This window comes from Corella eumyota, unplaced genomic scaffold (assembly GCF_963082875.1).
Source record: "Corella eumyota unplaced genomic scaffold, kaCorEumy4.1 scaffold_50, whole genome shotgun sequence".
Taxonomy (NCBI): domain Eukaryota; kingdom Metazoa; phylum Chordata; class Ascidiacea; order Phlebobranchia; family Corellidae; genus Corella; species Corella eumyota.
In genome coordinates, this window is record NW_027658263.1 from 13,795 (window position 1) to 39,012 (window position 25,218).

Sequence of the window (25,218 nt, forward strand, 5' to 3'; positions counted from 1 at the left end):
GCAAAAGAGGGAAACCCCCCACTGGCTGCGACAGGCAAGAGAGAAAGAGGCGCGCCGATCGGCCAGCGCGACGTTCTTTTGCCGCCGAAGCGACTCGCGCTCTCGGCCTCGTTTCGAGAAAGCTAGCAGGTCGCGAAAAAAGAGGGAAACCCCCCACTGGCTGCGACACAGCGAGGAGCGGCGGTTGGTTCGCGCACGTGTGTTTGCCGAAAATTGGCAACGAGGGCGCGGCGCAAAATGACGACGAAAACATTCGAAGTCCGGGCATCTCTCTGCAATTCTGTTCGGGTGGCTCTGAAAAGAGCCGTTTCGAGTTTTTTCGTTCGCGCCGTCGTCGTTGCTCAGGCCTTCTTCGAGGTCTTTTTGGGCAAAAGCACGGCCTGGATGTTGGGCAGCACGCCGCCCTGAGCGATCGTGACGCCGCCGAGCAGCTTGTTGAGTTCCTCGTCGTTGCGAATGGCCAGCTGCAAGTGGCGCGGGATGATTCGGGTTTTCTTGTTGTCTCGCGCGGCGTTGCCGGCCAATTCCAACACCTCGGCGCTCAAGTACTCGAGCACGGCGGCCATGTAGACAGGCGCGCCGGCGCCGACGCGCTCCGAGTAGTGACCCTGGCGGAGAAGTCGATGCACGCGGCCGACGGGGAACTGCAGGCCCGCGCGCGACGAGCGGCTCTTCGGCTTTGCCTTCGCTTTGCCTCCGGCGTTTCCTTTACCTCGTCCTGACATGTTGATTCGTAGTTGCGGTTGGTGCTTCAAAGTAAGACTGTGAGGCCGTCGCCGCTCGAGTCGCTTTATATATGCTGCAGTTTTGCGCGCGCCGACCGGTCGTCGACCAATCGCGCGGCGCGCGCCGCAACTCGCTCGACTGCGATTGGTGCCCGTTTCGATGGCCAATTTGCATAAGGGAAAGCCCCCCGTTGTTTCGTATGCGCTGCAGTTAGCGCGCGCGTCGACCAATCGCGTGGCGAGCGCCGCAACTCGCTAGACTGCGATTGGCGCCCGTTTCGATGGCCAATTTGCATAAGGGAAAGCCCCCCGTGGCGAAGGCGGCGGAACGCCGATTGGCCGTTGCCGAGTCGCTCGAACGGCTCGCGCGCCTGCGATTGGCCGGCGCTTCGAGTGCTCATTTGCATAGCGGCGGCTTTAAAAGCGAGCGCGCCGACCAGCCGCCACACTCAGCTCGCAAACCCACCACAACCGCGACAACACGATGGCAGCATCAAAAGGCACGAAGAAGGCAGTCAAGAAGGCCGCGCCGGCCGAAAACAAAAAGAAGCGACGCGCCCGCCGAAAGGAGAGCTTCAGCATCTACATTTACAAGGTGCTCAAGCAGGTGCACCCCGACACCGGCATCTCCAGCAAGGCGATGAGCATCATGAACTCGTTCGTGAACGACATCTTCGAGCGAATCGCGTCCGAGGGCTCGCGCCTGGCAACCTACAACAAGCGGCACACGATCAGCAGCCGCGAAATCCAGACCGCCGTGCGACTGCTCTTGCCCGGCGAACTGGCCAAGCACGCCGTGTCGGAGGGCACCAAGGCCGTGACCAAATACACCAGCTCGAAGTAGTTTTTCGACGACGACGAAAAAAAAAACAGCGAAACGGCTCTTTTCAGAGCCACCCCTCGTGCTCGAAAGAGAAAAGCCACCACGCCCGTTCGCGGGCCCCATCGAAAAACACGTTTATTAATATTTTTATTATCAGACAAAGTTGTTGTTGTTGTTGTTCGCTCGTTCGCAAATAGCGGCGAGAAGATCGAAATTTCGCTCGGGCCCCGGTCGCTCGAGTGCTTTCGGCGGCCGCGCGAGCTCGCAAAACGACGGGACGGCTACGCCCCACGACGGCCAGACCTGCGCCCTTGGGCGCGCCGCGGTTCCTGCGAGGCGCCAAGGCGACGAAAGGCGGCGGCGCGGGCCCGTCGCTCGCCGAACGGGCCGAACGAGGCGAGCAAACTCGCCAAAACGCGGCCCGGCAGCGTTTTGCCGAGGTTCGGCGACCGACCGCGAGCGAAGCTCGGCCACCACGCGCACGGCGACGCGACGGGGGGCTGCGGCGGCCGAAGACGCTCGTTTCGAGCCGCTGCCGAGCTCCGTCCGAGGTCGCGCGGCCGCGCCGCAGCAAGAAACGTGCTCGCGCCTTAGCACAGATTCGCCAGCAAAAGCCGCCGCCAGGCCGATCGCTCCGTTCGCGTCGTTTCGTTTCGGTTCGACAGCGAGCTATTTATAACGCGTCATAGCAGTGGCCGGGCTTTCATAGCGAAAAGCGAAATCGAACGAAGACCAACCAACATGACAGCCCAACAGCAACAGCAACAGTCCGCCGGCAAAGCCAAGAAGACGCCGAAGGCCGCGCCGCCGGCGCACCCCACCTACCGGGTCATGGTCGCCGCCGCCGTGGCCGCGACCAAGAACAAACGCGGCACGTCTCGCCAGGCCATCGTCAGCTACATACGGAGCAACTACGACGTAAAGGACGGCACGGCCAGCCGCAACGTCACCGCCGCCGTCAAGCGAATGACCGCCGACAAGACTCTCGCGCAGACCAAGGGCACGGGCGCGTCCGGCTCTTTCAAGCTTCCCGTCGCCGAGAAGAAGAAGAAGCCCGCCGCTAAAAAGCCGGCCGCCGCCGCAGCAGCGAAGAAGAAGAAGCCCGCGGCCGGCCAGAAGAAGACCGGCACGCCGTCCAAAAACAAGCGGGAGACGGCCAAGAAGTCGGCGCCCGCCGCCTCGAAGAAGGCCACGCCGAAAAAGGCAGCCAAGAAGCCCGCCGCGAAAAAGGCCACGACGGCGGCCAAGAAGCTCGCGGCCGCCAAGCCGAAGCCGAAGAAGCCCGCCGTGAAGAAGGTCGCCGCGAAAAAGTCGACGACGGCGAAAAAGGCCAGCAAGAAGTAGCCGGCGCGGCGTTGCGCCCGTCTGGCGCGCCCTCACACAACGGCTCTTTTCAGGGCCACCCGTTGTTTCAGTCGAGAGAGATTCCCGGGGTCGGGGTAATTACGAAGCCGGCAGGTGGCCGGGCGGCGTCGCTCGCGATCGACCGCCCTTCGACGTTCGGCGCCCCGCGGCGAAGCACGAAACGAGCGGGGTGCGCGCGCTGCACGCCGATTGGTCGCGGCGGTGAAAATGCGCCAAAGCGCGCTTTCGCGTTTCGCTCGCGTCCGACTCGGCCCGTATAAAGGCGCGCGCCGGCCGAAGTCGAGCACATTCTTCAGCGGACAGCGAAGCAGCAACAACAACTCACTCACTTATCAGCAACATGTCAGGACGAGGCAAAGGCGGAAAAGGCTTGGGAAAGGGGGGCGCGAAACGACATCGCAAGGTTCTGCGCGACAACATCCAGGGTATCACGAAGCCCGCGATCAGGCGTCTCGCTCGACGGGGCGGCGTCAAACGAATCTCCGGCCTTATCTACGAAGAGACTCGCGGCGTGCTCAAGGTCTTTCTCGAGAACGTGATTCGCGACGCGGTCACCTACACCGAACATGCAAAACGGAAGACCGTAACCGCGCTCGACGTCGTCTACGCTTTGAAGCGCCAAGGGCGAACGCTGTACGGCTTCGGCGGTTAGGCGGCGGGCCACGCAGGCGACAGCAACACAATCGGCCCTTTTCAGGGCCACCCGTTTAACGCAAGAGAGAGTTACTTAGACCGGCACGCCGGGCGATGTTTTTTTCGCCGCCGAATCGACTCGCCTTCCCGGCCTCGCTCGGCGCCGTTTCATTGGCGCTCAGCGGAGCGCGCTCATTGGCCGCGCGCCGGCGCGCCAATTCTTCGACCAACGGCAAGCGACGCAGTGGCAGTATAAAAGGCGCTTCGAACCGAGCGACGACATCAGTTTCAGTGGAACGTCGTCGCAGTAAACAAGCAGACCAAGCAAAAAGCAAAGAAATGGCAAGAACCAAGCAGACAGCTCGAAAGTCGACAGGAGGCAAGGCGCCTCGCAAGCAGCTCGCCACCAAGGCCGCCCGCAAAAGTGCGCCGGCCACGGGCGGCGTCAAGAAGCCCCACCGTTATCGACCGGGGACAGTCGCGCTGCGCGAGATCAGGCGTTACCAGAAGTCGACCGAGCTGCTCATTCGCAAGCTGCCCTTCCAGCGACTCGTGCGCGAAATCGCGCAGGACTTCAAGACCGACCTCCGCTTTCAGGGCAGCGCCGTGATGGCCCTGCAGGAGGCCAGCGAAGCTTACCTCGTCGGTCTGTTCGAGGACACCAACTTGTGCGCGATCCACGCCAAGCGCGTGACCATCATGCCGAAAGACATCCAGCTGGCCAGGCGAATTCGAGGCGAGAGGGCCTAGGCGAACGCAGCAGCGTGCCGCACCACACAAACGGCTCTTTTCAGAGCCACCCGTTCAACAAGAAAGAGTTCCGAGTAACGTCGGCCGGCGCCGCGCGATTGGCCGACCGGCCGTGCGACGTTCTTTTGCCGCCGAAGCGACCCGCGCTCTCGGCCTCGTTTCGAGAAAGCTAGCCGGTCGGGCAAAAGAGGGAAACCCCCCACTGGCTGCGACAGGCAAGAGAGAAAGAGGCGCGCCGATCGGCCAGCGCGACGTTCTTTTGCCGCCGAAGCGACTCGCGCTCTCGGCCTCGTTTCGAGAAAGCTAGCAGGTCGCGAAAAAAGAGGGAAACCCCCCACTGGCTGCGACACAGCGAGGAGCGGCGGTTGGTTCGCGCACGTGTGTTTGCCGAAAATTGGCAACGAGGGCGCGGCGCAAAATGACGACGAAAACATTCGAAGTCCGGGCATCTCTCTGCAATTCTGTTCGGGTGGCTCTGAAAAGAGCCGTTTCGAGTTTTTTCGTTCGCGCCGTCGTCGTTGCTCAGGCCTTCTTCGAGGTCTTTTTGGGCAAAAGCACGGCCTGGATGTTGGGCAGCACGCCGCCCTGAGCGATCGTGACGCCGCCGAGCAGCTTGTTGAGTTCCTCGTCGTTGCGAATGGCCAGCTGCAAGTGGCGCGGGATGATTCGGGTTTTCTTGTTGTCTCGCGCGGCGTTGCCGGCCAATTCCAACACCTCGGCGCTCAAGTACTCGAGCACGGCGGCCATGTAGACAGGCGCGCCGGCGCCGACGCGCTCCGAGTAGTGACCCTGGCGGAGAAGTCGATGCACGCGGCCGACGGGGAACTGCAGGCCCGCGCGCGACGAGCGGCTCTTCGGCTTTGCCTTCGCTTTGCCTCCGGCGTTTCCTTTACCTCGTCCTGACATGTTGATTCGTAGTTGCGGTTGGTGCTTCAAAGTAAGACTGTGAGGCCGTCGCCGCTCGAGTCGCTTTATATATGCTGCAGTTTTGCGCGCGCCGACCGGTCGTCGACCAATCGCGCGGCGCGCGCCGCAACTCGCTCGACTGCGATTGGTGCCCGTTTCGATGGCCAATTTGCATAAGGGAAAGCCCCCCGTTGTTTCGTATGCGCTGCAGTTAGCGCGCGCGTCGACCAATCGCGTGGCGAGCGCCGCAACTCGCTAGACTGCGATTGGCGCCCGTTTCGATGGCCAATTTGCATAAGGGAAAGCCCCCCGTGGCGAAGGCGGCGGAACGCCGATTGGCCGTTGCCGAGTCGCTCGAACGGCTCGCGCGCCTGCGATTGGCCGGCGCTTCGAGTGCTCATTTGCATAGCGGCGGCTTTAAAAGCGAGCGCGCCGACCAGCCGCCACACTCAGCTCGCAAACCCACCACAACCGCGACAACACGATGGCAGCATCAAAAGGCACGAAGAAGGCAGTCAAGAAGGCCGCGCCGGCCGAAAACAAAAAGAAGCGACGCGCCCGCCGAAAGGAGAGCTTCAGCATCTACATTTACAAGGTGCTCAAGCAGGTGCACCCCGACACCGGCATCTCCAGCAAGGCGATGAGCATCATGAACTCGTTCGTGAACGACATCTTCGAGCGAATCGCGTCCGAGGGCTCGCGCCTGGCAACCTACAACAAGCGGCACACGATCAGCAGCCGCGAAATCCAGACCGCCGTGCGACTGCTCTTGCCCGGCGAACTGGCCAAGCACGCCGTGTCGGAGGGCACCAAGGCCGTGACCAAATACACCAGCTCGAAGTAGTTTTTCGACGACGACGAAAAAAAAAACAGCGAAACGGCTCTTTTCAGAGCCACCCCTCGTGCTCGAAAGAGAAAAGCCACCACGCCCGTTCGCGGGCCCCATCGAAAAACACGTTTATTAATATTTTTATTATCAGACAAAGTTGTTGTTGTTGTTGTTCGCTCGTTCGCAAATAGCGGCGAGAAGATCGAAATTTCGCTCGGGCCCCGGTCGCTCGAGTGCTTTCGGCGGCCGCGCGAGCTCGCAAAACGACGGGACGGCTACGCCCCACGACGGCCAGACCTGCGCCCTTGGGCGCGCCGCGGTTCCTGCGAGGCGCCAAGGCGACGAAAGGCGGCGGCGCGGGCCCGTCGCTCGCCGAACGGGCCGAACGAGGCGAGCAAACTCGCCAAAACGCGGCCCGGCAGCGTTTTGCCGAGGTTCGGCGACCGACCGCGAGCGAAGCTCGGCCACCACGCGCACGGCGACGCGACGGGGGGCTGCGGCGGCCGAAGACGCTCGTTTCGAGCCGCTGCCGAGCTCCGTCCGAGGTCGCGCGGCCGCGCCGCAGCAAGAAACGTGCTCGCGCCTTAGCACAGATTCGCCAGCAAAAGCCGCCGCCAGGCCGATCGCTCCGTTCGCGTCGTTTCGTTTCGGTTCGACAGCGAGCTATTTATAACGCGTCATAGCAGTGGCCGGGCTTTCATAGCGAAAAGCGAAATCGAACGAAGACCAACCAACATGACAGCCCAACAGCAACAGCAACAGTCCGCCGGCAAAGCCAAGAAGACGCCGAAGGCCGCGCCGCCGGCGCACCCCACCTACCGGGTCATGGTCGCCGCCGCCGTGGCCGCGACCAAGAACAAACGCGGCACGTCTCGCCAGGCCATCGTCAGCTACATACGGAGCAACTACGACGTAAAGGACGGCACGGCCAGCCGCAACGTCACCGCCGCCGTCAAGCGAATGACCGCCGACAAGACTCTCGCGCAGACCAAGGGCACGGGCGCGTCCGGCTCTTTCAAGCTTCCCGTCGCCGAGAAGAAGAAGAAGCCCGCCGCCGCCGCCGCCGCCGCTAAAAAGCCGGCCGCCGCCGCAGCAGCGAAGAAGAAGAAGCCCGCGGCCGGCCAGAAGAAGACCGGCACGCCGTCCAAAAACAAGCGGGAGACGGCCAAGAAGTCGGCGCCCGCCGCCTCGAAGAAGGCCACGCCGAAAAAGGCAGCCAAGAAGCCCGCCGCGAAAAAGGCCACGACGGCGGCCAAGAAGCTCGCGGCCGCCAAGCCGAAGCCGAAGAAGCCCGCCGTGAAGAAGGTCGCCGCGAAAAAGTCGACGACGGCGAAAAAGGCCAGCAAGAAGTAGCCGGCGCGGCGTTGCGCCCGTCTGGCGCGCCCTCACACAACGGCTCTTTTCAGGGCCACCCGTTGTTTCAGTCGAGAGAGATTCCCGGGGTCGGGGTAATTACGAAGCCGGCAGGTGGCCGGGCGGCGTCGCTCGCGATCGACCGCCCTTCGACGTTCGGCGCCCCGCGGCGAAGCACGAAACGAGCGGGGTGCGCGCGCTGCACGCCGATTGGTCGCGGCGGTGAAAATGCGCCAAAGCGCGCTTTCGCGTTTCGCTCGCGTCCGACTCGGCCCGTATAAAGGCGCGCGCCGGCCGAAGTCGAGCACATTCTTCAGCGGACAGCGAAGCAGCAACAACAACTCACTCACTTATCAGCAACATGTCAGGACGAGGCAAAGGCGGAAAAGGCTTGGGAAAGGGGGGCGCGAAACGACATCGCAAGGTTCTGCGCGACAACATCCAGGGTATCACGAAGCCCGCGATCAGGCGTCTCGCTCGACGGGGCGGCGTCAAACGAATCTCCGGCCTTATCTACGAAGAGACTCGCGGCGTGCTCAAGGTCTTTCTCGAGAACGTGATTCGCGACGCGGTCACCTACACCGAACATGCAAAACGGAAGACCGTAACCGCGCTCGACGTCGTCTACGCTTTGAAGCGCCAAGGGCGAACGCTGTACGGCTTCGGCGGTTAGGCGGCGGGCCACGCAGGCGACAGCAACACAATCGGCCCTTTTCAGGGCCACCCGTTTAACGCAAGAGAGAGTTACTTAGACCGGCACGCCGGGCGATGTTTTTTTCGCCGCCGAATCGACTCGCCTTCCCGGCCTCGCTCGGCGCCGTTTCATTGGCGCTCAGCGGAGCGCGCTCATTGGCCGCGCGCCGGCGCGCCAATTCTTCGACCAACGGCAAGCGACGCAGTGGCAGTATAAAAGGCGCTTCGAACCGAGCGACGACATCAGTTTCAGTGGAACGTCGTCGCAGTAAACAAGCAGACCAAGCAAAAAGCAAAGAAATGGCAAGAACCAAGCAGACAGCTCGAAAGTCGACAGGAGGCAAGGCGCCTCGCAAGCAGCTCGCCACCAAGGCCGCCCGCAAAAGTGCGCCGGCCACGGGCGGCGTCAAGAAGCCCCACCGTTATCGACCGGGGACAGTCGCGCTGCGCGAGATCAGGCGTTACCAGAAGTCGACCGAGCTGCTCATTCGCAAGCTGCCCTTCCAGCGACTCGTGCGCGAAATCGCGCAGGACTTCAAGACCGACCTCCGCTTTCAGGGCAGCGCCGTGATGGCCCTGCAGGAGGCCAGCGAAGCTTACCTCGTCGGTCTGTTCGAGGACACCAACTTGTGCGCGATCCACGCCAAGCGCGTGACCATCATGCCGAAAGACATCCAGCTGGCCAGGCGAATTCGAGGCGAGAGGGCCTAGGCGAACGCAGCAGCGTGCCGCACCACACAAACGGCTCTTTTCAGAGCCACCCGTTCAACAAGAAATAGTTCCGAGTAACGTCGGCCGGCGCCGCGCGATTGGCCGACCGGCCGTGCGACGTTCTTTTGCCGCCGAAGCGACCCGCGCTCTCGGCCTCGTTTCGAGAAAGCTAGCCGGTCGGGCAAAAGAGGGAAACCCCCCACTGGCTGCGACAGGCAAGAGAGAAAGAGGCGCGCCGATCGGCCAGCGCGACGTTCTTTTGCCGCCGAAGCGACTCGCGCTCTCGGCCTCGTTTCGAGAAAGCTAGCAGGTCGCGAAAAAAGAGGGAAACCCCCCACTGGCTGCGACACAGCGAGGAGCGGCGGTTGGTTCGCGCACGTGTGTTTGCCGAAAATTGGCAACGAGGGCGCGGCGCAAAATGACGACGAAAACATTCGAAGTCCGGGCATCTCTCTGCAATTCTGTTCGGGTGGCTCTGAAAAGAGCCGTTTCGAGTTTTTTCGTTCGCGCCGTCGTCGTTGCTCAGGCCTTCTTCGAGGTCTTTTTGGGCAAAAGCACGGCCTGGATGTTGGGCAGCACGCCGCCCTGAGCGATCGTGACGCCGCCGAGCAGCTTGTTGAGTTCCTCGTCGTTGCGAATGGCCAGCTGCAAGTGGCGCGGGATGATTCGGGTTTTCTTGTTGTCTCGCGCGGCGTTGCCGGCCAATTCCAACACCTCGGCGCTCAAGTACTCGAGCACGGCGGCCATGTAGACAGGCGCGCCGGCGCCGACGCGCTCCGAGTAGTGACCCTGGCGGAGAAGTCGATGCACGCGGCCGACGGGGAACTGCAGGCCCGCGCGCGACGAGCGGCTCTTCGGCTTTGCCTTCGCTTTGCCTCCGGCGTTTCCTTTACCTCGTCCTGACATGTTGATTCGTAGTTGCGGTTGGTGCTTCAAAGTAAGACTGTGAGGCCGTCGCCGCTCGAGTCGCTTTATATATGCTGCAGTTTTGCGCGCGCCGACCGGTCGTCGACCAATCGCGCGGCGCGCGCCGCAACTCGCTCGACTGCGATTGGTGCCCGTTTCGATGGCCAATTTGCATAAGGGAAAGCCCCCCGTTGTTTCGTATGCGCTGCAGTTAGCGCGCGCGTCGACCAATCGCGTGGCGAGCGCCGCAACTCGCTCGACTGCGATTGGTGCCCGTTTCGATGGCCAATTTGCATAAGGGAAAGCCCCCCGTTGTTTCGTATGCGCTGCAGTTAGCGCGCGCGTCGACCAATCGCGTGGCGAGCGCCGCAACTCGCTAGACTGCGATTGGCGCCCGTTTCGATGGCCAATTTGCATAAGGGAAAGCCCCCCGTGGCGAAGGCGGCGGAACGCCGATTGGCCGTTGCCGAGTCGCTCGAACGGCTCGCGCGCCTGCGATTGGCCGGCGCTTCGAGTGCTCATTTGCATAGCGGCGGCTTTAAAAGCGAGCGCGCCGACCAGCCGCCACACTCAGCTCGCAAACCCACCACAACCGCGACAACACGATGGCAGCATCAAAAGGCACGAAGAAGGCAGTCAAGAAGGCCGCGCCGGCCGAAAACAAAAAGAAGCGACGCGCCCGCCGAAAGGAGAGCTTCAGCATCTACATTTACAAGGTGCTCAAGCAGGTGCACCCCGACACCGGCATCTCCAGCAAGGCGATGAGCATCATGAACTCGTTCGTGAACGACATCTTCGAGCGAATCGCGTCCGAGGGCTCGCGCCTGGCAACCTACAACAAGCGGCACACGATCAGCAGCCGCGAAATCCAGACCGCCGTGCGACTGCTCTTGCCCGGCGAACTGGCCAAGCACGCCGTGTCGGAGGGCACCAAGGCCGTGACCAAATACACCAGCTCGAAGTAGTTTTTCGACGACGACGAAAAAAAAAACAGCGAAACGGCTCTTTTCAGAGCCACCCCTCGTGCTCGAAAGAGAAAAGCCACCACGCCCGTTCGCGGGCCCCATCGAAAAACACGTTTATTAATATTTTTATTATCAGACAAAGTTGTTGTTGTTGTTGTTCGCTCGTTCGCAAATAGCGGCGAGAAGATCGAAATTTCGCTCGGGCCCCGGTCGCTCGAGTGCTTTCGGCGGCCGCGCGAGCTCGCAAAACGACGGGACGGCTACGCCCCACGACGGCCAGACCTGCGCCCTTGGGCGCGCCGCGGTTCCTGCGAGGCGCCAAGGCGACGAAAGGCGGCGGCGCGGGCCCGTCGCTCGCCGAACGGGCCGAACGAGGCGAGCAAACTCGCCAAAACGCGGCCCGGCAGCGTTTTGCCGAGGTTCGGCGACCGACCGCGAGCGAAGCTCGGCCACCACGCGCACGGCGACGCGACGGGGGGCTGCGGCGGCCGAAGACGCTCGTTTCGAGCCGCTGCCGAGCTCCGTCCGAGGTCGCGCGGCCGCGCCGCAGCAAGAAACGTGCTCGCGCCTTAGCACAGATTCGCCAGCAAAAGCCGCCGCCAGGCCGATCGCTCCGTTCGCGTCGTTTCGTTTCGGTTCGACAGCGAGCTATTTATAACGCGTCATAGCAGTGGCCGGGCTTTCATAGCGAAAAGCGAAATCGAACGAAGACCAACCAACATGACAGCCCAACAGCAACAGCAACAGTCCGCCGGCAAAGCCAAGAAGACGCCGAAGGCCGCGCCGCCGGCGCACCCCACCTACCGGGTCATGGTCGCCGCCGCCGTGGCCGCGACCAAGAACAAACGCGGCACGTCTCGCCAGGCCATCGTCAGCTACATACGGAGCAACTACGACGTAAAGGACGGCACGGCCAGCCGCAACGTCACCGCCGCCGTCAAGCGAATGACCGCCGACAAGACTCTCGCGCAGACCAAGGGCACGGGCGCGTCCGGCTCTTTCAAGCTTCCCGTCGCCGAGAAGAAGAAGAAGCCCGCCGCCGCCGCCGCCGCCGCTAAAAAGCCGGCCGCCGCCGCAGCAGCGAAGAAGAAGAAGCCCGCGGCCGGCCAGAAGAAGACCGGCACGCCGTCCAAAAACAAGCGGGAGACGGCCAAGAAGTCGGCGCCCGCCGCCTCGAAGAAGGCCACGCCGAAAAAGGCAGCCAAGAAGCCCGCCGCGAAAAAGGCCACGACGGCGGCCAAGAAGCTCGCGGCCGCCAAGCCGAAGCCGAAGAAGCCCGCCGTGAAGAAGGTCGCCGCGAAAAAGTCGACGACGGCGAAAAAGGCCAGCAAGAAGTAGCCGGCGCGGCGTTGCGCCCGTCTGGCGCGCCCTCACACAACGGCTCTTTTCAGGGCCACCCGTTGTTTCAGTCGAGAGAGATTCCCGGGGTCGGGGTAATTACGAAGCCGGCAGGTGGCCGGGCGGCGTCGCTCGCGATCGACCGCCCTTCGACGTTCGGCGCCCCGCGGCGAAGCACGAAACGAGCGGGGTGCGCGCGCTGCACGCCGATTGGTCGCGGCGGTGAAAATGCGCCAAAGCGCGCTTTCGCGTTTCGCTCGCGTCCGACTCGGCCCGTATAAAGGCGCGCGCCGGCCGAAGTCGAGCACATTCTTCAGCGGACAGCGAAGCAGCAACAACAACTCACTCACTTATCAGCAACATGTCAGGACGAGGCAAAGGCGGAAAAGGCTTGGGAAAGGGGGGCGCGAAACGACATCGCAAGGTTCTGCGCGACAACATCCAGGGTATCACGAAGCCCGCGATCAGGCGTCTCGCTCGACGGGGCGGCGTCAAACGAATCTCCGGCCTTATCTACGAAGAGACTCGCGGCGTGCTCAAGGTCTTTCTCGAGAACGTGATTCGCGACGCGGTCACCTACACCGAACATGCAAAACGGAAGACCGTAACCGCGCTCGACGTCGTCTACGCTTTGAAGCGCCAAGGGCGAACGCTGTACGGCTTCGGCGGTTAGGCGGCGGGCCACGCAGGCGACAGCAACACAATCGGCCCTTTTCAGGGCCACCCGTTTAACGCAAGAGAGAGTTACTTAGACCGGCACGCCGGGCGATGTTTTTTTCGCCGCCGAATCGACTCGCCTTCCCGGCCTCGCTCGGCGCCGTTTCATTGGCGCTCAGCGGAGCGCGCTCATTGGCCGCGCGCCGGCGCGCCAATTCTTCGACCAACGGCAAGCGACGCAGTGGCAGTATAAAAGGCGCTTCGAACCGAGCGACGACATCAGTTTCAGTGGAACGTCGTCGCAGTAAACAAGCAGACCAAGCAAAAAGCAAAGAAATGGCAAGAACCAAGCAGACAGCTCGAAAGTCGACAGGAGGCAAGGCGCCTCGCAAGCAGCTCGCCACCAAGGCCGCCCGCAAAAGTGCGCCGGCCACGGGCGGCGTCAAGAAGCCCCACCGTTATCGACCGGGGACAGTCGCGCTGCGCGAGATCAGGCGTTACCAGAAGTCGACCGAGCTGCTCATTCGCAAGCTGCCCTTCCAGCGACTCGTGCGCGAAATCGCGCAGGACTTCAAGACCGACCTCCGCTTTCAGGGCAGCGCCGTGATGGCCCTGCAGGAGGCCAGCGAAGCTTACCTCGTCGGTCTGTTCGAGGACACCAACTTGTGCGCGATCCACGCCAAGCGCGTGACCATCATGCCGAAAGACATCCAGCTGGCCAGGCGAATTCGAGGCGAGAGGGCCTAGGCGAACGCAGCAGCGTGCCGCACCACACAAACGGCTCTTTTCAGAGCCACCCGTTCAACAAGAAATAGTTCCGAGTAACGTCGGCCGGCGCCGCGCGATTGGCCGACCGGCCGTGCGACGTTCTTTTGCCGCCGAAGCGACCCGCGCTCTCGGCCTCGTTTCGAGAAAGCTAGCCGGTCGGGCAAAAGAGGGAAACCCCCCACTGGCTGCGACAGGCAAGAGAGAAAGAGGCGCGCCGATCGGCCAGCGCGACGTTCTTTTGCCGCCGAAGCGACTCGCGCTCTCGGCCTCGTTTCGAGAAAGCTAGCAGGTCGCGAAAAAAGAGGGAAACCCCCCACTGGCTGCGACACAGCGAGGAGCGGCGGTTGGTTCGCGCACGTGTGTTTGCCGAAAATTGGCAACGAGGGCGCGGCGCAAAATGACGACGAAAACATTCGAAGTCCGGGCATCTCTCTGCAATTCTGTTCGGGTGGCTCTGAAAAGAGCCGTTTCGAGTTTTTTCGTTCGCGCCGTCGTCGTTGCTCAGGCCTTCTTCGAGGTCTTTTTGGGCAAAAGCACGGCCTGGATGTTGGGCAGCACGCCGCCCTGAGCGATCGTGACGCCGCCGAGCAGCTTGTTGAGTTCCTCGTCGTTGCGAATGGCCAGCTGCAAGTGGCGCGGGATGATTCGGGTTTTCTTGTTGTCTCGCGCGGCGTTGCCGGCCAATTCCAACACCTCGGCGCTCAAGTACTCGAGCACGGCGGCCATGTAGACAGGCGCGCCGGCGCCGACGCGCTCCGAGTAGTGACCCTGGCGGAGAAGTCGATGCACGCGGCCGACGGGGAACTGCAGGCCCGCGCGCGACGAGCGGCTCTTCGGCTTTGCCTTCGCTTTGCCTCCGGCGTTTCCTTTACCTCGTCCTGACATGTTGATTCGTAGTTGCGGTTGGTGCTTCAAAGTAAGACTGTGAGGCCGTCGCCGCTCGAGTCGCTTTATATATGCTGCAGTTTTGCGCGCGCCGACCGGTCGTCGACCAATCGCGCGGCGCGCGCCGCAACTCGCTCGACTGCGATTGGTGCCCGTTTCGATGGCCAATTTGCATAAGGGAAAGCCCCCCGTTGTTTCGTATGCGCTGCAGTTAGCGCGCGCGTCGACCAATCGCGTGGCGAGCGCCGCAACTCGCTAGACTGCGATTGGCGCCCGTTTCGATGGCCAATTTGCATAAGGGAAAGCCCCCCGTGGCGAAGGCGGCGGAACGCCGATTGGCCGTTGCCGAGTCGCTCGAACGGCTCGCGCGCCTGCGATTGGCCGGCGCTTCGAGTGCTCATTTGCATAGCGGCGGCTTTAAAAGCGAGCGCGCCGACCAGCCGCCACACTCAGCTCGCAAACCCACCACAACCGCGACAACACGATGGCAGCATCAAAAGGCACGAAGAAGGCAGTCAAGAAGGCCGCGCCGGCCGAAAACAAAAAGAAGCGACGCGCCCGCCGAAAGGAGAGCTTCAGCATCTACATTTACAAGGTGCTCAAGCAGGTGCACCCCGACACCGGCATCTCCAGCAAGGCGATGAGCATCATGAACTCGTTCGTGAACGACATCTTCGAGCGAATCGCGTCCGAGGGCTCGCGCCTGGCAACCTACAACAAGCGGCACACGATCAGCAGCCGCGAAATCCAGACCGCCGTGCGACTGCTCTTGCCCGGCGAACTGGCCAAGCACGCCGTGTCGGAGGGCACCAAGGCCGTGACCAAATACACCAGCTCGAAGTAGTTTTTCGACGACGACGAAAAAAAAAACAGCGAAACGGCTCTTTTCAGAGCCACCCCTCGTGCTCGAAAGAGAAAAGCCACCACGCCCGTTCGCGGGCCCCATCGAAAAACACGTTTATTAATATTTTTATTATCAGACAAAGTTGTTGTTGTTGTTGTTCGCTCGTTCGCAAATAGCGGCGAGAAGATCGAAATTTCGCTCGGGCCCCGGTCGCTCGAGTGCTTTCGGCGGCCGCGCGAGCTCGCAAAACGACGGGACGGCTACGCCCCACGACGGCCAGACCTGCGCCCTTGGGCGCGCCGCGGTTCCTGCGAGGCGCCAAGGCGACGAAAGGCGGCGGCGCGGGCCCGTCGCTCGCCGAACGGGCCGAACGAGGCGAGCAAACTCGCCAAAACGCGGCCCGGCAGCGTTTTGCCGAGGTTCGGCGACCGACCGCGAGCGAAGCTCGGCCACCACGCGCACGGCGACGCGACGGGGGGCTGCGGCGGCCGAAGACGCTCGTTTCGAGCCGCTGCCGAGCTCCGTCCGAGGTCGCGCGGCCGCGCCGCAGCAAGAAACGTGCTCGCGCCTTAGCACAGATTCGCCAGCAAAAGCCGCCGCCAGGCCGATCGCTCCGTTCGCGTCGTTTCGTTTCGGTTCGACAGCGAGCTATTTATAACGCGTCATAGCAGTGGCCGGGCTTTCATAGCGAAAAGCGAAATCGAACGAAGACCAACCAACATGACAGCCCAACAGCAACAGCAACAGTCCGCCGGCAAAGCCAAGAAGACGCCGAAGGCCGCGCCGCCGGCGCACCCCACCTACCGGGTCATGGTCGCCGCCGCCGTGGCCGCGACCAAGAACAAACGCGGCACGTCTCGCCAGGCCATCGTCAGCTACATACGGAGCAACTACGACGTAAAGGACGGCACGGCCAGCCGCAACGTCACCGCCGCCGTCAAGCGAATGACCGCCGACAAGACTCTCGCGCAGACCAAGGGCACGGGCGCGTCCGGCTCTTTCAAGCTTCCCGTCGCCGAGAAGAAGAAGAAGCCCGCCGCCGCCGCCGCCGCCGCTAAAAAGCCGGCCGCCGCCGCAGCAGCGAAGAAGAAGAAGCCCGCGGCCGGCCAGAAGAAGACCGGCACGCCGTCCAAAAACAAGCGGGAGACGGCCAAGAAGTCGGCGCCCGCCGCCTCGAAGAAGGCCACGCCGAAAAAGGCAGCCAAGAAGCCCGCCGCGAAAAAGGCCACGACGGCGGCCAAGAAGCTCGCGGCCGCCAAGCCGAAGCCGAAGAAGCCCGCCGTGAAGAAGGTCGCCGCGAAAAAGTCGACGACGGCGAAAAAGGCCAGCAAGAAGTAGCCGGCGCGGCGTTGCGCCCGTCTGGCGCGCCCTCACACAACGGCTCTTTTCAGGGCCACCCGTTGTTTCAGTCGAGAGAGATTCCCGGGGTCGGGGTAATTACGAAGCCGGCAGGTGGCCGGGCGGCGTCGCTCGCGATCGACCGCCCTTCGACGTTCGGCGCCCCGCGGCGAAGCACGAAACGAGCGGGGTGCGCGCGCTGCACGCCGATTGGTCGCGGCGGTGAAAATGCGCCAAAGCGCGCTTTCGCGTTTCGCTCGCGTCCGACTCGGCCCGTATAAAGGCGCGCGCCGGCCGAAGTCGAGCACATTCTTCAGCGGACAGCGAAGCAGCAACAACAACTCACTCACTTATCAGCAACATGTCAGGACGAGGCAAAGGCGGAAAAGGCTTGGGAAAGGGGGGCGCGAAACGACATCGCAAGGTTCTGCGCGACAACATCCAGGGTATCACGAAGCCCGCGATCAGGCGTCTCGCTCGACGGGGCGGCGTCAAACGAATCTCCGGCCTTATCTACGAAGAGACTCGCGGCGTGCTCAAGGTCTTTCTCGAGAACGTGATTCGCGACGCGGTCACCTACACCGAACATGCAAAACGGAAGACCGTAACCGCGCTCGACGTCGTCTACGCTTTGAAGCGCCAAGGGCGAACGCTGTACGGCTTCGGCGGTTAGGCGGCGGGCCACGCAGGCGACAGCAACACAATCGGCCCTTTTCAGGGCCACCCGTTTAACGCAAGAGAGAGTTACTTAGACCGGCACGCCGGGCGATGTTTTTTTCGCCGCCGAATCGACTCGCCTTCCCGGCCTCGCTCGGCGCCGTTTCATTGGCGCTCAGCGGAGCGCGCTCATTGGCCGCGCGCCGGCGCGCCAATTCTTCGACCAACGGCAAGCGACGCAGTGGCAGTATAAAAGGCGCTTCGAACCGAGCGACGACATCAGTTTCAGTGGAACGTCGTCGCAGTAAACAAGCAGACCAAGCAAAAAGCAAAGAAATGGCAAGAACCAAGCAGACAGCTCGAAAGTCGACAGGAGGCAAGGCGCCTCGCAAGCAGCTCGCCACCAAGGCCGCCCGCAAAAGTGCGCCGGCCACGGGCGGCGTCAAGAAGCCCCACCGTTATCGACCGGGGACAGTCGCGCTGCGCGAGATCAGGCGTTACCAGAAGTCGACCGAGCTGCTCATTCGCAAGCTGCCCTTCCAGCGACTCGTGCGCGAAATCGCGCAGGACTTCAAGACCGACCTCCGCTTTCAGGGCAGCGCCGTGATGGCCCTGCAGGAGGCCAGCGAAGCTTACCTCGTCGGTCTGTTCGAGGACACCAACTTGTGCGCGATCCACGCCAAGCGCGTGACCATCATGCCGAAAGACATCCAGCTGGCCAGGCGAATTCGAGGCGAGAGGGCCTAGGCGAACGCAGCAGCGTGCCGCACCACACAAACGGCTCTTTTCAGAGCCACCCGTTCAACAAGAAAGAGTTCCGAGTAACGTCGGCCGGCGCCGCGCGATTGGCCGACCGGCCGTGCGACGTTCTTTTGCCGCCGAAGCGACCCGCGCTCTCGGCCTCGTTTCGAGAAAGCTAGCCGGTCGGGCAAAAGAGGGAAACCCCCCACTGGCTGCGACAGGCAAGAGAGAAAGAGGCGCGCCGATCGGCCAGCGCGACGTTCTTTTGCCGCCGAAGCGACTCGCGCTCTCGGCCTCGTTTCGAGAAAGCTAGCAGGTCGCGAAAAAAGAGGGAAACCCCCCACTGGCTGCGACACAGCGAGGAGCGGCGGTTGGTTCGCGCACGTGTGTTTGCCGAAAATTGGCAACGAGGGCGCGGCGCAAAATGACGACGAAAACATTCGAAGTCCGGGCATCTCTCTGCAATTCTGTTCGGGTGGCTCTGAAAAGAGCCGTTTCGAGTTTTTTCGTTCGCGCCGTCGTCGTTGCTCAGGCCTTCTTCGAGGTCTTTTTGGGCAAAAGCACGGCCTGGATGTTGGGCAGCACGCCGCCCTGAGCGATCGTGACGCCGCCGAGCAGCTTGTTGAGTTCCTCGTCGTTGCGAATGGCCAGCTGCAAGTGGCGCGGGATGATTCGGGTTTTCTTGTTGTCTCGCGCGGCGTTGCCGGCCAATTCCAACACCTCGGCGCTCAAGTACTCGAGCACGGCGGCCATGTAGACAGGCGCGCCGGCGCCGACGCGCTCCGAGTAGTGACCCTGGCGGAGAAGTCGATGCACGCGGCCGACGGGGAACTGCAGGCCCGCGCGCGACGAGCGGCTCTTCGGCTTTGCCTTCGCTTTGCCTCCGGCGTTTCCTTTACCTCGTCCTGACATGTTGATTCGTAGTTGCGGTTGGTGCTTCAAAGTAAGACTGTGAGGCCGTCGCCGCTCGAGTCGCTTTATATATGCTGCAGTTTTGCGCGCGCCGACCGGTCGTCGACCAATCGCGCGGCGCGCGCCGCAACTCGCTCGACTGCGATTGGTGCCCGTTTCGATGGCCAATTTGCATAAGGGAAAGCCCCCCGTTGTTTCGTATGCGCTGCAGTTAGCGCGCGCGTCGACCAATCGCGTGGCGAGCGCCGCAACTCGCTAGACTGCGATTGGCGCCCGTTTCGATGGCCAATTTGCATAAGGGAAAGCCCCCCGTGGCGAAGGCGGCGGAACGCCGATTGGCCGTTGCCGAGTCGCTCGAACGGCTCGCGCGCCTGCGATTGGCCGGCGCTTCGAGTGCTCATTTGCATAGCGGCGGCTTTAAAAGCGAGCGCGCCGACCAGCCGCCACACTCAGCTCGCAAACCCACCACAACCGCGACAACACGATGGCAGCATCAAAAGGCACGAAGAAGGCAGTCAAGAAGGCCGCGCCGGCCGAAAACAAAAAGAAGCGACGCGCCCGCCGAAAGGAGAGCTTCAGCATCTACATTTACAAGGTGCTCAAGCAGGTGCACCCCGACACCGGCATCTCCAGCAAGGCGATGAGCATCATGAACTCGTTCGTGAACGACATCTTCGAGCGAATCGCGTCCGAGGGCTCGCGCCTGGCAACCTACAACAAGCGGCACACGATCAGCAGCCGCGAAATCCAGACCGCCGTGCGACTGCTCTTGCCCGGCGAACTGGCCAAGCACGCCGTGTCGGAGGGCACCAAGGCCGTGACCAAATACACCAGCTCGAAGTAGTTTTTCGACGACGACGAAAAAAAAAACAGCGAAACGGCTCTTTTCAGAGCCACCCCTCGTGCTCGAAAGAGAAAAGCCACCACGCCCGTTCGCGGGCCCCATCGAAAAACACGTTTATTAATATTTTTATTATCAGACAAAGTTGTTGTTGTTGTTGTTCGCTCGTTCGCAAATAGCGGCGAGAAGATCGAAATTTCGCTCGGGCCCCGGTCGCTCGAGTGCTTTCGGCGGCCGCGCGAGCTCGCAAAACGACGGGACGGCTACGCCCCACGACGGCCAGACCTGCGCCCTTGGGCGCGCCGCGGTTCCTGCGAGGCGCCAAGGCGACGAAAGGCGGCGGCGCGGGCCCGTCGCTCGCCGAACGGGCCGAACGAGGCGAGCAAACTCGCCAAAACGCGGCCCGGCAGCGTTTTGCCGAGGTTCGGCGACCGACCGCGAGCGAAGCTCGGCCACCACGCGCACGGCGACGCGACGGGGGGCTGCGGCGGCCGAAGACGCTCGTTTCGAGCCGCTGCCGAGCTCCGTCCGAGGTCGCGCGGCCGCGCCGCAGCAAGAAACGTGCTCGCGCCTTAGCACAGATTCGCCAGCAAAAGCCGCCGCCAGGCCGATCGCTCCGTTCGCGTCGTTTCGTTTCGGTTCGACAGCGAGCTATTTATAACGCGTCATAGCAGTGGCCGGGCTTTCATAGCGAAAAGCGAAATCGAACGAAGACCAACCAACATGACAGCCCAACAGCAACAGCAACAGTCCGCCGGCAAAGCCAAGAAGACGCCGAAGGCCGCGCCGCCGGCGCACCCCACCTACCGGGTCATGGTCGCCGCCGCCGTGGCCGCGACCAAGAACAAACGCGGCACGTCTCGCCAGGCCATCGTCAGCTACATACGGAGCAACTACGACGTAAAGGACGGCACGGCCAGCCGCAACGTCACCGCCGCCGTCAAGCGAATGACCGCCGACAAGACTCTCGCGCAGACCAAGGGCACGGGCGCGTCCGGCTCTTTCAAGCTTCCCGTCGCCGAGAAGAAGAAGAAGCCCGCCGCCGCCGCCGCTAAAAAGCCGGCCGCCGCCGCAGCAGCGAAGAAGAAGAAGCCCGCGGCCGGCCAGAAGAAGACCGGCACGCCGTCCAAAAACAAGCGGGCCGCGGCCAAGAAGTCGGCGCCCGCCGCCTCGAAGAAGGCCACGCCGAAAAAGGCAGCCAAGAAGCCCGCCGCGAAAAAGGCCACGACGGCGGCCAAGAAGCTCGCGGCCGCCAAGCCGAAGCCGAAGAAGCCCGCCGTGAAGAAGGTCGCCGCGAAAAAGTCGACGACGGCGAAAAAGGCCAGCAAGAAGTAGCCGGCGCGGCGTTGCGCCCGTCTGGCGCGCCCTCACACAACGGCTCTTTTCAGGGCCACCCGTTGTTTCAGTCGAGAGAGATTCCCGGGGTCGGGGTAATTACGAAGCCGGCAGGTGGCCGGGCGGCGTCGCTCGCGATCGACCGCCCTTCGACGTTCGGCGCCCCGCGGCGAAGCACGAAACGAGCGGGGTGCGCGCGCTGCACGCCGATTGGTCGCGGCGGTGAAAATGCGCCAAAGCGCGCTTTCGCGTTTCGCTCGCGTCCGACTCGGCCCGTATAAAGGCGCGCGCCGGCCGAAGTCGAGCACATTCTTCAGCGGACAGCGAAGCAGCAACAACAACTCACTCACTTATCAGCAACATGTCAGGACGAGGCAAAGGCGGAAAAGGCTTGGGAAAGGGGGGCGCGAAACGACATCGCAAGGTTCTGCGCGACAACATCCAGGGTATCACGAAGCCCGCGATCAGGCGTCTCGCTCGACGGGGCGGCGTCAAACGAATCTCCGGCCTTATCTACGAAGAGACTCGCGGCGTGCTCAAGGTCTTTCTCGAGAACGTGATTCGCGACGCGGTCACCTACACCGAACATGCAAAACGGAAGACCGTAACCGCGCTCGACGTCGTCTACGCTTTGAAGCGCCAAGGGCGAACGCTGTACGGCTTCGGCGGTTAGGCGGCGGGCCACGCAGGCGACAGCAACACAATCGGCCCTTTTCAGGGCCACCCGTTTAACGCAAGAGAGAGTTACTTAGACCGGCACGCCGCGCGATGTTTTTTTCGCCGCCGAATCGACTCGCCTTCCCGGCCTCGCTCGGCGCCGTTTCATTGGCGCTCAGCGGAGCGCGCTCATTGGCCGCGCGCCGGCGCGCCAATTCTTCGACCAACGGCAAGCGACGCAGTGGCAGTATAAAAGGCGCTTCGAACCGAGCGACGACATCAGTTTCAGTGGAACGTCGTCGCAGTAAACAAGCAGACCAAGCAAAAAGCAAAGAAATGGCAAGAACCAAGCAGACAGCTCGAAAGTCGACAGGAGGCAAGGCGCCTCGCAAGCAGCTCGCCACCAAGGCCGCCCGCAAAAGTGCGCCGGCCACGGGCGGCGTCAAGAAGCCCCACCGTTATCGACCGGGGACAGTCGCGCTGCGCGAGATCAGGCGTTACCAGAAGTCGACCGAGCTGCTCATTCGCAAGCTGCCCTTCCAGCGACTCGTGCGCGAAATCGCGCAGGACTTCAAGACCGACCTCCGCTTTCAGGGCAGCGCCGTGATGGCCCTGCAGGAGGCCAGCGAAGCTTACCTCGTCGGTCTGTTCGAGGACACCAACTTGTGCGCGATCCACGCCAAGCGCGTGACCATCATGCCGAAAGACATCCAGCTGGCCAGGCGAATTCGAGGCGAGAGGGCCTAGGCGAACGCAGCAGCGTGCCGCACCACACAAACGGCTCTTTTCAGAGCCACCCGTTCAACAAGAAAGAGTTCCGAGTAACGTCGGCCGGCGCCGCGCGATTGGCCGACCGGCCGTGCGACGTTCTTTTGCCGCCGAAGCGACCCGCGCTCTCGGCCTCGTTTCGAGAAAGCTAGCCGGTCGGGCAAAAGAGGGAAACCCCCCACTGGCTGCGACAGGCAAGAGAGAAAGAGGCGCGCCGATCGGCCAGCGCGACGTTCTTTTGCCGCCGAAGCGACTCGCGCTCTCGGCCTCGTTTCGAGAAAGCTAGCAGGTCGCGAAAAAAGAGGGAAACCCCCCACTGGCTGCGACACAGCGAGGAGCGGCGGTTGGTTCGCGCACGTGTGTTTGCCGAAAATTGGCAACGAGGGCGCGGCGCAAAATGACGACGAAAACATTCGAAGTCCGGGCATCTCTCTGCAATTCTGTTCGGGTGGCTCTGAAAAGAGCCGTTTCGAGTTTTTTCGTTCGCGCCGTCGTCGTTGCTCAGGCCTTCTTCGAGGTCTTTTTGGGCAAAAGCACGGCCTGGATGTTGGGCAGCACGCCGCCCTGAGCGATCGTGACGCCGCCGAGCAGCTTGTTGAGTTCCTCGTCGTTGCGAATGGCCAGCTGCAAGTGGCGCGGGATGATTCGGGTTTTCTTGTTGTCTCGCGCGGCGTTGCCGGCCAATTCCAACACCTCGGCGCTCAAGTACTCGAGCACGGCGGCCATGTAGACAGGCGCGCCGGCGCCGACGCGCTCCGAGTAGTGACCCTGGCGGAGAAGTCGATGCACGCGGCCGACGGGGAACTGCAGGCCCGCGCGCGACGAGCGGCTCTTCGGCTTTGCCTTCGCTTTGCCTCCGGCGTTTCCTTTACCTCGTCCTGACATGTTGATTCGTAGTTGCGGTTGGTGCTTCAAAGTAAGACTGTGAGGCCGTCGCCGCTCGAGTCGCTTTATATATGCTGCAGTTTTGCGCGCGCCGACCGGTCGTCGACCAATCGCGCGGCGCGCGCCGCAACTCGCTCGACTGCGATTGGTGCCCGTTTCGATGGCCAATTTGCATAAGGGAAAGCCCCCCGTTGTTTCGTATGCGCTGCAGTTAGCGCGCGCGTCGACCAATCGCGTGGCGAGCGCCGCAACTCGCTAGACTGCGATTGGCGCCCGTTTCGATGGCCAATTTGCATAAGGGAAAGCCCCCCGTGGCGAAGGCGGCGGAACGCCGATTGGCCGTTGCCGAGTCGCTCGAACGGCTCGCGCGCCTGCGATTGGCCGGCGCTTCGAGTGCTCATTTGCATAGCGGCGGCTTTAAAAGCGAGCGCGCCGACCAGCCGCCACACTCAGCTCGCAAACCCACCACAACCGCGACAACACGATGGCAGCATCAAAAGGCACGAAGAAGGCAGTCAAGAAGGCCGCGCCGGCCGAAAACAAAAAGAAGCGACGCGCCCGCCGAAAGGAGAGCTTCAGCATCTACATTTACAAGGTGCTCAAGCAGGTGCACCCCGACACCGGCATCTCCAGCAAGGCGATGAGCATCATGAACTCGTTCGTGAACGACATCTTCGAGCGAATCGCGTCCGAGGGCTCGCGCCTGGCAACCTACAACAAGCGGCACACGATCAGCAGCCGCGAAATCCAGACCGCCGTGCGACTGCTCTTGCCCGGCGAACTGGCCAAGCACGCCGTGTCGGAGGGCACCAAGGCCGTGACCAAATACACCAGCTCGAAGTAGTTTTTCGACGACGACGAAAAAAAAAACAGCGAAACGGCTCTTTTCAGAGCCACCCCTCGTGCTCGAAAGAGAAAAGCCACCACGCCCGTTCGCGGGCCCCATCGAAAAACACGTTTATTAATATTTTTATTATCAGACAAAGTTGTTGTTGTTGTTGTTCGCTCGTTCGCAAATAGCGGCGAGAAGATCGAAATTTCGCTCGGGCCCCGGTCGCTCGAGTGCTTTCGGCGGCCGCGCGAGCTCGCAAAACGACGGGACGGCTACGCCCCACGACGGCCAGACCTGCGCCCTTGGGCGCGCCGCGGTTCCTGCGAGGCGCCAAGGCGACGAAAGGCGGCGGCGCGGGCCCGTCGCTCGCCGAACGGGCCGAACGAGGCGAGCAAACTCGCCAAAACGCGGCCCGGCAGCGTTTTGCCGAGGTTCGGCGACCGACCGCGAGCGAAGCTCGGCCACCACGCGCACGGCGACGCGACGGGGGGCTGCGGCGGCCGAAGACGCTCGTTTCGAGCCGCTGCCGAGCTCCGTCCGAGGTCGCGCGGCCGCGCCGCAGCAAGAAACGTGCTCGCGCCTTAGCACAGATTCGCCAGCAAAAGCCGCCGCCAGGCCGATCGCTCCGTTCGCGTCGTTTCGTTTCGGTTCGACAGCGAGCTATTTATAACGCGTCATAGCAGTGGCCGGGCTTTCATAGCGAAAAGCGAAATCGAACGAAGACCAACCAACATGACAGCCCAACAGCAACAGCAACAGTCCGCCGGCAAAGCCAAGAAGACGCCGAAGGCCGCGCCGCCGGCGCACCCCACCTACCGGGTCATGGTCGCCGCCGCCGTGGCCGCGACCAAGAACAAACGCGGCACGTCTCGCCAGGCCATCGTCAGCTACATACGGAGCAACTACGACGTAAAGGACGGCACGGCCAGCCGCAACGTCACCGCCGCCGTCAAGCGAATGACCGCCGACAAGACTCTCGCGCAGACCAAGGGCACGGGCGCGTCCGGCTCTTTCAAGCTTCCCGTCGCCGAGAAGAAGAAGAAGCCCGCCGCCGCCGCCGCCGCCGCTAAAAAGCCGGCCGCCGCCGCAGCAGCGAAGAAG

General features: G+C 62.7%; 23 protein-coding genes across 23 annotated transcripts; 17 read left to right on the forward strand and 6 right to left on the reverse strand.

The window, feature by feature from the left end:
• Positions 1-341: 341 nt before the first annotated feature.
• LOC145762768 (histone H2A) lies at positions 342-725 on the reverse strand. Its single transcript, XM_082574697.1, has one exon. It carries the CDS (start codon positions 723-725, stop codon positions 342-344), a length of 384 nt encoding a protein of 127 aa, XP_082430823.1.
• Positions 726-1,186: 461 nt separating this feature from the next.
• Positions 1,187-1,590, forward strand: LOC145762776 (histone H2B.1-like). The gene has a single exon (XM_082574705.1). It carries the CDS (start codon positions 1,210-1,212, stop codon positions 1,567-1,569), a length of 360 nt encoding a protein of 119 aa, XP_082430831.1. The 5' UTR covers positions 1,187-1,209; the 3' UTR covers positions 1,570-1,590.
• Positions 1,591-3,253: 1,663 nt separating this feature from the next.
• LOC145762755 (histone H4) lies at positions 3,254-3,565 on the forward strand. Its single transcript, XM_082574684.1, has one exon. It carries the CDS (start codon positions 3,254-3,256, stop codon positions 3,563-3,565), a length of 312 nt encoding a protein of 103 aa, XP_082430810.1.
• Positions 3,566-3,885: 320 nt separating this feature from the next.
• Positions 3,886-4,296, forward strand: LOC145762745 (histone H3). Its single transcript, XM_082574674.1, has one exon. It carries the CDS (start codon positions 3,886-3,888, stop codon positions 4,294-4,296), a length of 411 nt encoding a protein of 136 aa, XP_082430800.1.
• A 522-nt stretch (positions 4,297-4,818) lies between these two features.
• Positions 4,819-5,202, reverse strand: LOC145762767 (histone H2A). Its single transcript, XM_082574696.1, has one exon. The coding sequence runs from the start codon at positions 5,200-5,202 to the stop codon at positions 4,819-4,821; it is 384 nt and encodes a 127-aa protein (XP_082430822.1).
• A 461-nt stretch (positions 5,203-5,663) lies between these two features.
• On the forward strand, positions 5,664-6,067 carry LOC145762778 (histone H2B.1-like). Its single transcript, XM_082574706.1, has one exon. It carries the CDS (start codon positions 5,687-5,689, stop codon positions 6,044-6,046), a length of 360 nt encoding a protein of 119 aa, XP_082430832.1. The 5' UTR covers positions 5,664-5,686; the 3' UTR covers positions 6,047-6,067.
• Positions 6,068-7,745: 1,678 nt separating this feature from the next.
• LOC145762754 (histone H4) lies at positions 7,746-8,057 on the forward strand. Its single transcript, XM_082574683.1, has one exon. It carries the CDS (start codon positions 7,746-7,748, stop codon positions 8,055-8,057), a length of 312 nt encoding a protein of 103 aa, XP_082430809.1.
• A 320-nt stretch (positions 8,058-8,377) lies between these two features.
• On the forward strand, positions 8,378-8,788 carry LOC145762746 (histone H3). The gene has a single exon (XM_082574675.1). It carries the CDS (start codon positions 8,378-8,380, stop codon positions 8,786-8,788), a length of 411 nt encoding a protein of 136 aa, XP_082430801.1.
• Positions 8,789-9,310: 522 nt separating this feature from the next.
• On the reverse strand, positions 9,311-9,694 carry LOC145762766 (histone H2A). The gene has a single exon (XM_082574695.1). The coding sequence runs from the start codon at positions 9,692-9,694 to the stop codon at positions 9,311-9,313; it is 384 nt and encodes a 127-aa protein (XP_082430821.1).
• Positions 9,695-10,276: 582 nt separating this feature from the next.
• On the forward strand, positions 10,277-10,680 carry LOC145762772 (histone H2B.1-like). The gene has a single exon (XM_082574700.1). It carries the CDS (start codon positions 10,300-10,302, stop codon positions 10,657-10,659), a length of 360 nt encoding a protein of 119 aa, XP_082430826.1. The 5' UTR covers positions 10,277-10,299; the 3' UTR covers positions 10,660-10,680.
• Positions 10,681-12,358: 1,678 nt separating this feature from the next.
• On the forward strand, positions 12,359-12,670 carry LOC145762753 (histone H4). Its single transcript, XM_082574682.1, has one exon. It carries the CDS (start codon positions 12,359-12,361, stop codon positions 12,668-12,670), a length of 312 nt encoding a protein of 103 aa, XP_082430808.1.
• A 320-nt stretch (positions 12,671-12,990) lies between these two features.
• On the forward strand, positions 12,991-13,401 carry LOC145762750 (histone H3). The gene has a single exon (XM_082574678.1). The coding sequence runs from the start codon at positions 12,991-12,993 to the stop codon at positions 13,399-13,401; it is 411 nt and encodes a 136-aa protein (XP_082430804.1).
• Positions 13,402-13,923: 522 nt separating this feature from the next.
• LOC145762765 (histone H2A) lies at positions 13,924-14,307 on the reverse strand. The gene has a single exon (XM_082574694.1). The coding sequence runs from the start codon at positions 14,305-14,307 to the stop codon at positions 13,924-13,926; it is 384 nt and encodes a 127-aa protein (XP_082430820.1).
• Positions 14,308-14,768: 461 nt separating this feature from the next.
• On the forward strand, positions 14,769-15,172 carry LOC145762775 (histone H2B.1-like). The gene has a single exon (XM_082574704.1). The coding sequence runs from the start codon at positions 14,792-14,794 to the stop codon at positions 15,149-15,151; it is 360 nt and encodes a 119-aa protein (XP_082430830.1). The 5' UTR covers positions 14,769-14,791; the 3' UTR covers positions 15,152-15,172.
• A 1,678-nt stretch (positions 15,173-16,850) lies between these two features.
• LOC145762752 (histone H4) lies at positions 16,851-17,162 on the forward strand. Its single transcript, XM_082574681.1, has one exon. It carries the CDS (start codon positions 16,851-16,853, stop codon positions 17,160-17,162), a length of 312 nt encoding a protein of 103 aa, XP_082430807.1.
• Positions 17,163-17,482: 320 nt separating this feature from the next.
• On the forward strand, positions 17,483-17,893 carry LOC145762744 (histone H3). Its single transcript, XM_082574673.1, has one exon. The coding sequence runs from the start codon at positions 17,483-17,485 to the stop codon at positions 17,891-17,893; it is 411 nt and encodes a 136-aa protein (XP_082430799.1).
• A 522-nt stretch (positions 17,894-18,415) lies between these two features.
• Positions 18,416-18,799, reverse strand: LOC145762763 (histone H2A). The gene has a single exon (XM_082574692.1). The coding sequence runs from the start codon at positions 18,797-18,799 to the stop codon at positions 18,416-18,418; it is 384 nt and encodes a 127-aa protein (XP_082430818.1).
• A 461-nt stretch (positions 18,800-19,260) lies between these two features.
• Positions 19,261-19,664, forward strand: LOC145762774 (histone H2B.1-like). The gene has a single exon (XM_082574703.1). It carries the CDS (start codon positions 19,284-19,286, stop codon positions 19,641-19,643), a length of 360 nt encoding a protein of 119 aa, XP_082430829.1. The 5' UTR covers positions 19,261-19,283; the 3' UTR covers positions 19,644-19,664.
• Positions 19,665-20,363: 699 nt separating this feature from the next.
• Positions 20,364-20,975, forward strand: LOC145762760 (uncharacterized). Its single transcript, XM_082574688.1, has one exon. The coding sequence runs from the start codon at positions 20,364-20,366 to the stop codon at positions 20,973-20,975; it is 612 nt and encodes a 203-aa protein (XP_082430814.1).
• A 361-nt stretch (positions 20,976-21,336) lies between these two features.
• On the forward strand, positions 21,337-21,648 carry LOC145762751 (histone H4). The gene has a single exon (XM_082574680.1). The coding sequence runs from the start codon at positions 21,337-21,339 to the stop codon at positions 21,646-21,648; it is 312 nt and encodes a 103-aa protein (XP_082430806.1).
• A 320-nt stretch (positions 21,649-21,968) lies between these two features.
• Positions 21,969-22,379, forward strand: LOC145762743 (histone H3). The gene has a single exon (XM_082574672.1). It carries the CDS (start codon positions 21,969-21,971, stop codon positions 22,377-22,379), a length of 411 nt encoding a protein of 136 aa, XP_082430798.1.
• Positions 22,380-22,901: 522 nt separating this feature from the next.
• On the reverse strand, positions 22,902-23,285 carry LOC145762762 (histone H2A). The gene has a single exon (XM_082574691.1). It carries the CDS (start codon positions 23,283-23,285, stop codon positions 22,902-22,904), a length of 384 nt encoding a protein of 127 aa, XP_082430817.1.
• A 461-nt stretch (positions 23,286-23,746) lies between these two features.
• On the forward strand, positions 23,747-24,150 carry LOC145762773 (histone H2B.1-like). Its single transcript, XM_082574702.1, has one exon. It carries the CDS (start codon positions 23,770-23,772, stop codon positions 24,127-24,129), a length of 360 nt encoding a protein of 119 aa, XP_082430828.1. The 5' UTR covers positions 23,747-23,769; the 3' UTR covers positions 24,130-24,150.
• The last annotated feature ends 1,068 nt before the right edge of the window (positions 24,151-25,218 follow it).